The sequence below is a fragment of the Dysidea avara genome, chromosome 6 (assembly GCF_963678975.1).
Source record: "Dysidea avara chromosome 6, odDysAvar1.4, whole genome shotgun sequence".
Classification (NCBI taxonomy): domain Eukaryota; kingdom Metazoa; phylum Porifera; class Demospongiae; order Dictyoceratida; family Dysideidae; genus Dysidea; species Dysidea avara.
This window is the reverse complement of record NC_089277.1, coordinates 16,547,120-16,561,493: the sequence shown is the minus strand read 5'-3', so window position 1 is coordinate 16,561,493 and position 14,374 is coordinate 16,547,120. Positions and strand designations below refer to the sequence as shown.

At 40.5% G+C, this 14,374-nt stretch overlaps 3 protein-coding genes across 10 annotated transcripts in view; 1 reads left to right on the top strand and 2 right to left on the bottom strand.

Moving 5' to 3' along the window:
- LOC136257381 (uncharacterized) overlaps positions 1–10,416 on the top strand; it is a 43,843-nt gene extending 33,427 nt beyond the window's left edge. For 6 of the 8 annotated variants that reach the window (XR_010701936.1, XR_010701937.1, XR_010701938.1 and 3 more), the window contains one exon: positions 9,746–10,415. The gene's annotated coding sequence lies outside the window, so the exon portion shown is untranslated. Of the gene's footprint in view, positions 1–9,745 lie in introns of all 8 variants that reach the window. The other 2 variants (XR_010701940.1, XR_010701939.1) reach the window with 1 other exon arrangement.
- Positions 10,417–10,860: 444 nt separating this feature from the next.
- Positions 10,861–12,758, bottom strand: LOC136257379 (uncharacterized). Its single transcript, XM_066050556.1, has 3 exons — positions 12,614–12,758; positions 12,469–12,561; positions 10,861–12,053 (listed from the first exon to the last, which is right to left on the bottom strand). The coding sequence occupies exon 3, from the start codon at positions 12,036–12,038 to the stop codon at positions 11,067–11,069; it is 972 nt and encodes a 323-aa protein (XP_065906628.1). The 5' UTR covers positions 12,039–12,053; positions 12,469–12,561; positions 12,614–12,758; the 3' UTR covers positions 10,861–11,066.
- On the bottom strand, positions 12,735–13,703 carry LOC136259297 (uncharacterized). Its single transcript, XM_066052786.1, has one exon. The coding sequence runs from the start codon at positions 13,701–13,703 to the stop codon at positions 12,735–12,737; it is 969 nt and encodes a 322-aa protein (XP_065908858.1).
- Positions 13,704–14,374: the final 671 nt, after the last annotated feature.

Here is a 14,374-nt window from a genome sequence, read left to right as displayed (position 1 = left end):
TACTATCTGTAAGATCTGTCAATGGTGCAGGAACAAATAACGCAACTAATGTGTAGCCGCGATCGTGATGTGGTCAGGATTATCTATCCTGGCATGACTGTTACGTCTGCAACTAATGCGTTGTTTTCAGTATGCAGTTGAAATTCCTGACACTTCTGCTGTACATTATTCGTAGCAATCTATCTGGTGTGTGGATGTAGGATCATGACAAAGCCAGATGTCACATCTACTACAATTGATGCAGTCAGATGTAACAATATACCTGATATATGTGACTGCACAGTGCTACTGATGTAGCTGTCATGTCCACTGAAGCTGCAATTGATGTAGTGAGGGTGTGTGGCTACACTGGTGATGTTTCTGCTACCTCCATTGTAATTGATATAGTCTGATGCTAACAGTATAGACTGTACAGTGCTACTGGTTGATCATGATGCAGTCAGGTGATGATATAGCTGATGTGTAGCTGCCCTGCTGAAGTTTCTACTACCTCCGCTGTGACATGTTCCTATGTAACAATATAACTTATGTGTGGCTGTTGCTACAGTGCATGGTAGTAATGTATAGCAGTACTATGGCTGTGCCATTTTTCATTTTATTTTTTAGCACTGATGTAGTCAGAAGCTAACAATATAATGACTGTACAGTGTTGTTGACGTAGCAACTACAGCTGATGCATGTAGTATAGCTGTCGTGTAAATGTGTGATGACAAGAGGTCACGTTCACTGTGATTGATAGTCAGGTAGCTGATGTATGATTGTACTGTGATACCAACATAGTTATCACATTAATTTTACTAGAATTGATGTTGCGTCATTCATGTTTGAGAGCTACCAATGTAGCCCATGTTTGAGTACTATGGATGTAGCCCACGTTTACTGATGTAGCTCATGGTTGAGTGCTATCGACATAGCTCATGTTTGAGTGTTACTGGCGTAACTCATGTGTGATTGCTACTGACATCACTCATGTTTGAGAGCTGCCAACTTACCTCATCTGAGTGCTACTGACATAACTCATGTGTGGCTGCAACTAATGTAGTTCATGTCTGGTGCAGCTCGTGTTTGAGTGCTACCAGCTTACCTCATTTGAGTGCTACCAGCTTACGTCATTTGAGTGCTACAGACTTACATAGCTCATGTCTGGGAGCTCCTGTCTGGGTACTATCAATATAGCTCATGTCTGAGTGTTACCAATGTAGTTTATGTTTGAGCATCAGCGATGTAGCTCATGTAAGCATGTTTGAGTACTACCAACATGGCTCATGATCATGTCCACATAATGCTAATGATATAGCTCATGTTTGAGTGTTACTGACATAGCCCATGTTTGAGTGTTACATGGACGTAGATCATGTTTGAGTGCTACCAACACAGCTCATGTCTGAGTGCTACTGATTTAGCTCATGTTACCAGCTTACCTCTTTTGAGTGCTATGTACCAAGTAGCTCATGTCTGAGTGCTACTAATATAGCTCATGTTTGAGTGCTACCAAACATAGCTCATGTCTGAAATTGAGTGCTGCTGATGTTCGTAGCTCATGTTTGCATACTACTGATGTAGCTCATGTTTGAGTACTGCTGATGTAGCTCATGTTTGAGTTTGAGTGCTACCAACATAGCTCATGTCTGAGTGTAGTAGCCCGTGTTACCGACTTGTATAATTACCTCTTTTGAGTGCTACTGACATAGCTCCTGTCTGAGTGCTATTGGTATAGCTAATGTTTGAGTGCTACTGACTGCTCGTGTTTATGTGCTACCAAGATAGCTCATGTCTGATACTGAGTGCTACTGATGTTTGTAGCTCATGTTTGCTTGCTACTGACATAGCTCGTGTTTGAATGCTACCAGCATACCTCTTTTGAGTGCTACTGATGTACATGTAGCTTGTGTTTGAGTGCTACTCACTCTTGAATGTTTGCAATGTAGCTCATGTTTTGAGTGCTACTGATGTAGTTCATGCTTGAGTGCTACCAATATGTTTATGGTGTAGTTCTACTGTTGTAACTCATGTTTGAGTGCTACCGACATAGCTCATGTGTGAAAGCTTTTAACTTACCACATTAATTATGGGTGCTACCGATGTAGCTCGTGTATGGGTGCTACCGATGTAGCTCATGTCTGGGCACTACCAATGTAGCTCATGCCTGAGTGCTACCGACGTATAGTAGTTCATGTTTACGTGCTACCGACATAGCTCGTATTGTGAGATGTAGACTCATGTTTGAGTACCAACTTACCTCATTTGGGTGCTAGCAACATAGCTCATTTCTGGGTGCTATAGCCGCTCATGTCTGGCTACTAGTGATGTAGCTCATGTCTGAGTGCAACTGATAGCTCATTTTGGGTGTTACCAACATATTGAGTGCTACCAATGTAACTCAGATTTGGGTACTACCATGTAGCTCATGATCATGTTTGAGAACTGTTGACATAGCTCGTTTGAGTGCTATACCGTCTTAACTCATGTTTCGGTGCTGCTGACATAGCTCATGTGTGAGTGCTACCAATGTAGCTCATGTTTGAATGCTACCGGCTACCGACATGGCTCACGTTGTGAGATGTAGCTCATGTTTGAGTACCAACTTGAGTGCTACCAACATAGCTCATGTCTGGCTACAGCTACTGATGTAGCTCATGTCTGGGTGCTACTGACAGCTCATGTCTGGGTGTTACTGACATATTGAGTGCTACCGATGTCACTCAGGTTATTACCGACGTACCTCATGTTTCAGTGCTACCAATGTAGTTCATATGTGACTGCTACCCATGTATTTTTCTACAGTTGTGACTCATGTTTGAGTGCTACCAACATAGCTCATGTGTAAATGCTTTTAACTTACCACATTTGAGTGCTACCAATGTAGCTCATGTTTGAATGCTACCGGCGTAGCTTATGCTGTGTGAGTGCTACCGACATGGCTCACATTGTGAGATGTAGCTCATGTTTGAGTACCAACTTGAGTGCTACCAACATAGCTCATGTCTGGCTACAGCTACTGATGTAGCTCATGTCTGGGTGCTACTGACAGCTCATGTCTGGGTGTTACTGACATATTGAGTGCTACCGATGTCACTCAGGTTATTACCGACATACCTCATGTTTGAGTGCTACCAATGTAGTTCATATGTGACTGCTACCCATGTATTTTTCTACAGTTGTGACTCATGTTTGAGTGCTACCAACATAGCTCATGTGTAAATGCTTTTAATTTACCACATTTGAGTGCTACCGATGTAGCTCATGTATGGGTGCTACCGACGTAGCTCATGTCTGGGTATTACCAATGTAGCTTATGTCTGAGTGCTACTGATGTATAGTAGTTCAGTTTGAGTGTTTAAGTGCTACTGACATAGCTCATACTGTGAGATGTAGCTCATGTTTCAGTACCAACTTACCTCATTAGAGTGCTACCAACATAGCTCATCTCTGGGTGCTATACGTGTCTGGCTACTAGTGATGTAGTTCATGTCTGGGTGTTACTGACATATTGAGTGCTGCTGATGTAACTCAGGTTTGGGTACTACCGACGTAGCTCATGTTTGACTGCTACTGACATAGCTCATGTTTGCAACATAGCTAGTGTATGTTTGAGTGCTACCGTTGTAGCTCATGTGTGAGTGCTACCAACATGGCTCACATTGTGAGATGTAGCTGATGTTTGAGTACCAACTTACCTCATTTGAGCGCTACCAACATAGTTCATGTCTGAGTGCTACTGACAGATCGTGTCTGGGTGTTAATAACAAATTGAGTGCTACTGACAGCTCAAGTCTAGACATATTGAGTGCTACTGATGTAGCTCAGGTTTGAGTACTACTGATGTGGCTCATGTGTGAGTGCTGCCAACGTAGCTGATGTTTGAGTACTACTACCGATGTAGTTGATGTTTGAGTGCTACTACCAATTAATGTAGCTGATGTTTGAGTGCTACCAACGTAGCTGATGTGAGTGCTACTGACGTAGCTGATGTTTGAGTGCTACCGACGTAGCTGGTATTTGAGTGCTGCCAACGTAGCTGATGTTTGAGTGCTACCGACATAGCTGGTGTTTGAGTGCTACCGACGTAGCTGATGTTTGAGTGCTACTGATGTGAGTGCTACTGAAGTAGCTGATGTTTGAGTGCTACCGACGTAGCTGATGTGAGTGCTACCGACGTAGCTGATGTGAGTGCTACCGACGTAGCTGATGTGAGTGCTACCGACGTAGCTGATGTGAGTGCTACCGACGTAGCTGATGTGAGTGCTACCGACGTAGCTGATGTGAGTGCTACCGACGTAGCTGATGTGACTGCTACCGATGTAGATGATGTTTGAGTGCTACTGATGTAGCTGCCAATCCACCTATCCCCAACTGTACCAGGCCTAGCTATCATTCCCCTTTTATGAGAATGAGTATAAAATCGATGACTGGTTAGTGGGGACTTCCGGTGGTAGGTGATAACTCACTCGGTGAGACGATACTGGAGCATCTACCAACAGAATCAGTTGTGATCTGTGTGTGCCACCGCGGCTAGAGCACTATTGATCAAACTAGTGCCGGAAACTTTCTTGAAAATCTTCCTGGTCACATTCTGGCGGTTATCACTGTGGTTCACGGGGTAAAAGTTTGATATTCTATTATTCATCACGATATCATTCCGTTTGAGGTAGAGATGAAATACCATTGCTCTCCGTCTCGCACTTTTACGCACGACAAGTTGAAGTTCGATCACACGAGCCAACAAATGGCGCCTTCTGCATCACGTGCGTAACTGGCTGGAGGCGTGCGTGATTCTTTTTGTGCTAACCACAGTTAAGCTATTAACCTCCATTTAGCAAAATAAACTTTGGCGAATTCGATCTCAGTCTTTAGCTATGAAGATGGTAATCTCAGGCGCTACGAGTAATTGGCAAGTTAAACTTTAACAAATTTGTAACATTGCCAAATTCACCAAAGTTTTCTCCGCCAAGGTTTTCCCCTATACAGTATTCTGGATTACAGAGGTATCGGATTAGAGAGGTTTCAGTGTACTAGAACATGGTCTTACTTTGCTAATCTGCCTAGATACCATTTAACATTTTCACAGACATTTTTGTTACTGGACCTCACAATGGTGGAACGGATTACCTAATGAAGAGAATTTTACTGTTGCTATTAACAACAGTCGTTCTTTTCTGTTTTCATGTAATTTGTTCAATCACCTTTGTAATTTACCTTAACATTGTTGATTTTGTTTTGTTTTGTATTTGTGTCCATGTATTTGTTTGTATCCATGTGTTAAGTTTTGTATCTGTTAGCTAACTATGTGTATTTGTCTGTATTGTATGCTGCTCTGGCAGGGAAGAATGCTAGTTGCCGATTGTCAGAGGGTAATTTATCAATCAAATCAAATCAATCAATCAAATCAATCAATCAAATCAGCAGTCACCCTAATGGTGACTGCTAACACTCAGATTCAATTTTGAGAGTCTAATCTCAAAAATTTCCTGGAGGGAGGGTGGCATGCCCCCAGACCCTTTATAGGTCCACTGGATACTAATATAAATGCCTCAAGATCAAGATACCCTAATAGAACAGTCACCCTTATACAACAGTCAAACTATTAATAGTATTTTGATAAAATGCTTAAATCACCCCCAGATCTCAGGGAGCCTAATTTTCAAAATTTCCTGGGGGAATGCCCCCAGACTCCCCTAGATTGGCATGCTAGTGTGGTTTGCACACTAACCCTTTTCATATGGCCACCCAAAAGTGGATTCAACCCGGGTTGAGTAACCCACATTCAACCCAGTTTCTGTTCACAAGCAATCATCACATGATGGTATTCAATGAGTGATAATTGTCTTCTATGCATTTTATGTATTCATTAAAAACCGCAACTCGCTTTTGAAGCCATAAACTGAGTTCAACCTGAGTTCAACCCTACTCCTTTGTAGGGTTGAACTCAGTTATGACTTCCGGGTTCAACCTGGTTATAGTGGTCATATGAACACGTTAACCCGGGTTGAATGTGGGTTCAACCTGGTTTAAAGTGACCATATGAAAGGGGGGTAAGACATGTCATCTCCTAGATAAGCCTAGCTACACCCCAACCCTCCTAAATAAAGGTGTCTCCTCTTCCCCTGCCCTTGACTACCTGTATAGCTTCCTTGTTGCCTGTCACTGCCTGCATCAGTTTTCAAGTACCTACATCAAATTTTAATTGTTTGATTATAGATCACGTGAATGCACTATTTTATGATAGAGAGACACAGGATTAAGTAAATGTATTAGCTGTGCATATAAAAAGGTAAATAAGGAGTCCTTCCATTCAGAGTGCATGGGTACTCTGATTCTCTAATAGAGCAGTCACATACCTAATAGCAGGTATGTGATTAATCACCTCCCGCCCTCATCACCATTTGCTCTACTAGATGAGGGAAAACAAGCATAATATACATCTAATAACAATGGAATGATGTTATAGTGGACAATCTGCTAGTAGAGCTTCCTCACAGCATAATGATGAAATTGGATGTTCACTCAGTCTATTGTGCACATTTGAAAAGAACCCAAGACTGTACGATATGTGGTCGGTGTCAGCAAATTATTCTGTGAATTTTACACCGTCCCACTGCTTGACCACTAACACCAAACTGGATCAAATGGATCTGCAGCTACTTTTGGTGGAAGAGATTGCTGACATCCCAAAATATTATTTCACTAGCCAGATAGCATACATACTGCCTTGGATTCTTTTGGTGTTTGCAGGATAGACTGAGTGAGTATACAACCATGTCACCATGTGGTGAGAAAATATGGCTTCTCTTACTGTAAGATGTGAAACTTTATATCCTGGGGGCATTCCCCTAGAATGGTATCCATGTCTGTTGTATGCTTCAAACTTCACATAGCACCTCTCAGGGTTTATTCTAGGATTTCTCCTTTGGGGGAATCAGGAATGTGGAGAGTGACTATGTATGATAGCTGGCTACACTTGTTCAAGTTCTAAAACATTTGAAATAGTTGCCAGACTACTATAGTTGTGCTTAGTCATTTAAGGCTGTGTCATGAGTGTTGATTTTGAGTTTTTGTTATTGAGGAATCCTATGGTTTACTATGGATACATGTGGCCAGATGAAGTATACATGAAGTATAGTCCCACACAACCCTTGTGTATTTGGTGAATGGAAACATTTTCATTTCATCACATCATCTCTACTAGTCTGAATGGTGAACATTTTAATATTGCATACATCAGCAATACTGACATTTGCAGTAGTGATCGAACCACATTACACCTGCATGATGCATGAGCGTAAGCTTTGATGCATAACTGCGTACACCATGCTAACCACAACATTACGCTGTCACGCCCTACATCACGTGATTTTAAGAGATATAAACCTCAGTACTTAATGATACCCAATCTCTACATAAGACCGCAACCAAGTAGTACCCAAAAGGTTTAATTTTAAAAACTGTGTTACTGGCAGGATTTGAATCAAGCCTTTTACAATCTTGTGAATCTCAATATGTTTGAAGTCCCTGAAATTGTGCAAAACATCTCTCAGATAGCAAAGGTTATTTAAACTTACAGAATAGACTGAGTGGACAATTGGCTGTATTGTCATGCTGTGAGGAAGATGTAACTTTCCTTATCATGGGTACTGGAACTGACCAAATATATATTATACATATGGTGTTGTTTCAATGAAATTAACTCTGTGCAAGTCATCTAGCCATACTTTTTTTAGATTACTATGCACATTTGTACAACAACTCTGGTTTATCCTGCTTATGAGAAATTTCAAGCTAGTATTTTACAAGTGCCTGCATTGACTTCACCACATTTTTGATACTTTCACACACAATTTTGATATGCTTACTTCGTTAACTAAAGCCATCACACTTCCTGTTCAAACATCAGTGTACCACGATAAACATCTTGCAGTGGAAAGGAAATTGTTTGGTGTTTATTGGGAATTTGATAGTGTGACAGTGTAGCAGAATGTTAGCTCAGTTTCTAGCTAAAACAACTTGAGCTTTTTTTATTTGCTAGATGCTGTCTAGTGTTGCTATGCTCTGGAAATGTAAATGTGCATGATTATCAATAGCGGCTCCAGGAATTTTGATGACAGGTTTCCAAATTTTCTGTTACATCCACAGGGGGGTCTGGGGGCATGCTTCCCAGAAAATTATGTACCCTGAGGCTAGTAAAAATTATCTTCAAGATATCTTTAAAGCTGACATTTTAAACATTTTAGGAATTGATTGATATAGACTACTTATATATAGTTGCTTCTGCTGGTACAGAATCAGGAGCAGGATAAAGGGTTAAGAGGTGAAGCTAGTGTTTACTCTAGGGCTGTTGTAGGGGAGGGACTTCCCACTTAAAATCTCAAACTCCCATTAAAATTGTGAGTGACTATACTGCATTGTAGACTTACTTTAAATTGACATACAAAACTATTTAATATGTCCTCAGATTCTATCTCTGAGTGTTGAATACATAAAAACTTTCCAGGTTTAAACTGCAAACACAACCATAAAATTCATGTGGTCTAATTAAAAATTTTCCTATGGCATACTTAATGTCACCGAGCTTAAGTCTATACCCAGTTTGTTAAATTGTCCTTAACGTCAATCTCAAATGTTTAATTTTAATTTAAAGTCAAATTATGCATGCACAGCTAGCGAAAGTATCCGAAACCAGCCTCACAATATCTTCACGGCACCTTGACAGTAGTGGTGAGGTATAGTCAAGCCCAAAAGTGCCTTCAAAATGCTTCCGACAGGTTGTTACACAATTTTCATAGTATTAATTTATTTTTTTATTTAGTGAAATTTTCTGCTGACACTATAAACTTAGTGTTTCTTTCAGAACAAGTGTAACTCAATAATGGCTAAGGCTATAGGCTTGATTTTTTCACTGTTTGATGTCACTTCAGCTTGACAGGTATGTTTATGGATTGCCTTTATCCTCCTTTGTGTCCTACTTCTTTTGCTGACAAGTGTCAATTTGCAGCAGTATGCTTTGGCTTTGCTGAATAGCTACCACCTTTATCATCCTAATTTTCCATAGTTACTAGATTGGCGCTTCTTCATTTGAAATGCTGTGTAACAGCTGAAAACGAAGCATAATGGCCAAAAATATTAAGTTTATGGTATGTCTAATATCATTCTTTCTTTTGATACAGTATGCATAGCTTCACTATGATTATGTTTGTGACTAGGCCTGCGAAAACAGGGTATGTGGGCAAAAACTACGTCCTGTTAAACAAAGGAGACTTCTCAGTATTGGAACAGAATACTTACACTCTGTAACTTGTATTATAAAGTCAATTAAATTTTAACTTAGGCCTGAAAATTGCATGACCACTTATAGCATGATGAAGTTATAAGTAATAAAAGTTTGAAAAATTAGGTAAATTTTATGTGCCCACATGCCCTGTTTTCGCAGGCCCGGTAACATGTTATAAAAATGCTGTACAAGAAAAATTAGAATTTTAAGATTGTTCAGTAGAAATAAAAGTACTGAAACAAGGGATGTTACTTTCACCTGCAAAAATACTAATGGACATTTAATCGCTAATTCTGTCATGGCTAGAGCGATTTAATGTCCACTCGTATATTTGCAGGTGCACTGTAGTATACGTCCTTTGTTACACTACTTTTTCTATAATCTCTAATCAAACATAAAATTGCTACAGTTGGACCTCCATTATCCAAACACTTAATTGTGTGCCAATTCAATCATAGAAATGTTCATTCATTTATATAGAGCTCTGTTCAACTACTCTAATATAACATTGATAATAACACTCACACTTTGAGGGAACAAAAACTACAAGAAGTGGGAGAACTGACAGAACTGTTGGAAAGAGGAAATGGACAAGTGTGAACAACTATAGTAAGATGTCAGCTGGAAGAGAAGGAAAGAGAGTTTGTAGTTAAAGAGAAACTGGGGCTGGAGCATAACAAAGAAAGACATCAACTTAAACAAGAAATATTTACTTTGTCAACTAATTATAAAGTACAGTAGTTTAGTACACACCACAGTCATGGGTGTACAGTTTTAGTAACACAAATTAAGGCTCCATGTTAATTGTGGTGTAGTTCTCTAAAGTGAATTCTCCAAGTTCGCTCTATTTATAGACTATTAAGAAATAATGGGATTAAATAGGTAACCAAAATTATTGTACCATTGCATGTGGTGTGACTGGACTGATTTGTGTATACCATGTATTATATACAAATTTTGAGGTACACCTGTATGTATGTATGTAATTGTTGTGGATCAACAAATTTCAGGATCTTTGGGGTTTATTTCTGAGGATCACGAGTTGTGTACAGTTATGAATGTGTTGTAATTGATCAGTAGTTTTGTCAGTTCCCTCATATCCTGCTACTATTTCATGTGATATAATAACACCATTGTGTGCACCTTGTTTTGTGTGCATGTAAAATGTTTTATTAAGTATAATAAAATAACACAATAAGTTTTCATACAAATAAATATCAGTGTATGCTTATTAGTGGTGTACACACACCAGCGTTGAAACCGGGTCGGGTCATCCGGGTCACATTTTCTCCGGGTCATCCGGGTCTGACCCGGTTTACAATTTATCCGGGTCTGACCCGGATTGGATCACGTGAGAAACGAAATTGTTCGTTTGACGACGTGGAACTTATAAACACTATCGCGTAGCTCTTTCGTGAGCCACGCCCACTTATCGCATTACCAACATATGCTCAGCCACGCCTATTTGTTAGTAAGTGCAGTATGTAGCACGAAACTGAGGATATCTATGGTGAGGGGTAGCTATTGTCAGTAGGTGAAGACCTTTTTTTTTTTTTTTTTTTTGGTCTTCAACCTACAGCTAGGCTGAAGTTGCAATATTTACTCGACACGAATCGAACGCTCAAAATGTAGACTCGTTCGCTCACCCGAGACTAGCCGAAACACGTCTCGGCTTTAATTAATCCGGGTCACATCCGGGTCAATCCGGGTCACATCCGGGTCAGCAGTAGTGACCCGGTTTCAACGTTGACACACACCATACAAAGATATACAGTAGTTATACAATGTTACCCTCTAGTAGTTAGTGTATTAGTTGAGCTTGTCCCAGTTCCACTGTAGTAAGACTGGATGATTTAGCAGTATCCTCACTCCCTCCTTTAGTATATCCTCCAATGACTATAATGGCATTGTTGTTGACTGCTGCTATAGCTACTTGTGATCTAGCTGATGATAATGATGAAATGTTCTTCCATGATTTGCTAGAGTCATCATACATCTTAATATCTGATGTTGGTTTACCACCAACTTGTCCACCAACTACCACTGGTGGGGATGAGCTGGGGACTAGGGCTGTATACCAGTGAGTGGCATCAGTCAGTGTAATCCATTTGGTGGGTGTGTCACTGGTTTGTTTTTGGTCACATGATCTTGTGATATCATTAACAGGTATCTCGTATGCTCTTCTGTCACCTTTTTTGTTAGCACCAACATAACCCACTATTAGTAAATGATCATCAGTAATAATGGGTGTAAAGACAGTCATTGGCACAGGAAGATTAATGGACACTTTCTGCCAATCAGAATTCTTCATCCAGTTGAGGACTTCAATATCATCTTGTACTACTAGTGCATTGTTAACAAACTTTTGTCCCCCAGCAACAATAACATGCTCCAGGTGAGTGACCACCCCTGGTCTAACCCTAACTGAGAGAAGGTCAGGATAATGAGATGTCCAAGTTTGGCTAGTTTCATCAAATGTAGAAACTTTATTGGTCACCATCTTAGTAGCAGACAGACCTCCACCAATAATAGCTAACTTTCCACCAATGATGTGAGGAATACCACCATGGTGACCTGAGGGAGGTAACTGATCCCAATGGTCAGTGTTGACATCATAGACATATACTTGATGTTGAGCATCATCAACTGGACTATCCCCAGCAACATAGACCTTCTTGTCTTGTACTGTGACATATGCATCATACATTGGAGCAGGAAGATTGGACAGCTGAGTCCATTTTATGTGGTGCCTGCCACTGGTAAGTGCTGGCATTAATGGAGGTGCCTCCTGAGTGGATAATGATATTTGTAAGTAGCTAAATAACATACAAGATCTATCACTTACACATATAGCTGGTAATGGACACAAAAATCTATTATAAACTGAACTACAAGTTGTTACCATTCTTTGGTAACACTTTTTGATGTCAGTAATCTAGTCAACAAAAATTTCACCCCAATAGGTGGCAGGTCATAAGCAAAATATTTAGAAATTTAAAGTTGGCTGATTGGCTATAGCTGGTTGTAGTGGGTTAGACAGGTGACCATATTACTCTGCATTATACCATGATCAGTTGATATTGGTAAATGACAGTATTTAAGTGTAGTATTGAATGGTTATGGGTTAACATGAGTATAAACTTTATCCTCCACACATGACATTCAGAGTTCCCATAGAGTATGTACTAACATTAGTGACTTACTATTTTCAATTTTGATGTCTTTGATGTTGGTCCTCCTAAAGTTACTCTGTTAAGTTGACTGGCTACTTGTGTTGGTACACTCCTTGTGGAGGACTAAGATAACAATGCCATATATGGTAATGATAACAAAGCAAACAATACTCACCAGTTATTGGTTCAACTGGTCAACTTCAAATTTCAACTGGTCATTTTCTGTTTTCAGCTGGTTGATTTCTCGAGCCTTTTCTGTCTTCACCTGCCTATTTTCTCTTCTCAACTGATCATTCTCAGTCTTCTGCTGCATGCTCCACTTGTTGCTGTAGAGAGATGACATCTTGTGAGGACTCCTTCATGTAAACATCCTTGCTCACTTGGATCCTCTCACAGACAACTGTTATGGTCGGCCTCACAGCAGGATCATCATCCAGACACTCCTCCACTAGTAGCCTCAATACTTCAGCCTCTGCCCTCATTTTGTCCAGGTACTGCTGACGACGCTCAACTTCAGACAAGGCCATTCTCTTTCTTGTGGTGCGATCAAACTGAACTTGCTCAGATGGACTAGGCCACTCTTGGGTAAATGTGTGGAGGACTATTCCAGCAAAAGAAAACACATCCATGGGAGGGCCATATTCTGGTCGTTTTGTTAGTGATTCAGGTGGCATGAAGTCAACAGTTCCTGGAGCTTTAGTCATTGTCTTTCTACTATCAGCCTTTATCACCTTGGCCACTCCAAGATCACTGATCTTTGCTACATGATGTGCCATCAATAAGACAGTATTGGGGGAGAGGTCTCGATGGATGATGGGAGGGTCGTGATTGTGAAGGTAGCACAGGCCAAGAGAGACGTCATGGACAATTGAAAATTTTATATGGACACGAATCTTCTCATGTTTATTCACCAGTGAGGTCGAGCTATCCGCCATCATCTCCATAACCATTACTGGTAGCCGCATCATTCCCTGTACACCGCCCGCCCCCACAGATGGATAATAAACACCTAGGAATTGTATGACGTTTGGATGACGTAATGTACTGCATTGGCGGCACTCCTTCATAAACGATTCCACTGTTCGTCTCATTTCCACGTCTCCCACTTCTTCTACCAGAATGGAGTGGATCTCTTTCGCGGCACATATCGTTCCACAATATTTGACAGCGTAAACTCTCCCATAGGCTCCTCGTCCCAGTTCCTTGTGATCTAGTTTGGTAACTCTCTTCAGAACTAGACTTTGAAAATCATCACTGGAAGCCATATCTCGTTAAAAACAAAAGATGGGTGTGGCTGACAATAAAATACGCATGTGTCATCAATTATTCTAAATACAGAAAATTGCATTGTCTTTGCAACAACCGGCCATGCGCGGTTTGAGTATGCGCGTGTTTTGAATAATAAAACGCGCGCAATACCGGGTATGGTATCGAAGCCGTTCAATTCCGCGTCAGTTAAATCATTGCATAACCGGAATTATACACACTTTTACAGCAAGTATACCAGGAATGGTAGGATCATCACTAGTTAGCAAATACCAAAACCCTGTATTGCACGAATTTTATTATTCAAACACGCGCATACTCAAACCGCGCATGGCCGGTAGTTGCAAAGACAATGCAATTTCCTGTACTGCGGTTTTCCAAGTCCTTGCAATGCAAAGCGTCATGCGCTAATATTGTGTCCGAGGGGTCCGTCACGGGCTGGAATCCCGTACAAGTCATTTGGAATCCCTCGGAATCTCGCACAAAATCTGGAATCTTGCCTTGGAATCTGGAATCTTTTGGTTGATTAAAGTCCGTGAATTTCCGAATAATTCCGGATATTCTAATAGCGTGCAACTCGTGGTATGCAGCTCGAGATGCAGCTATAAGCTTGTTGGCCTGTTATAACTTGCCTTGAGCTGTTAATTTCACTTCGCTTTAAACTTACTGT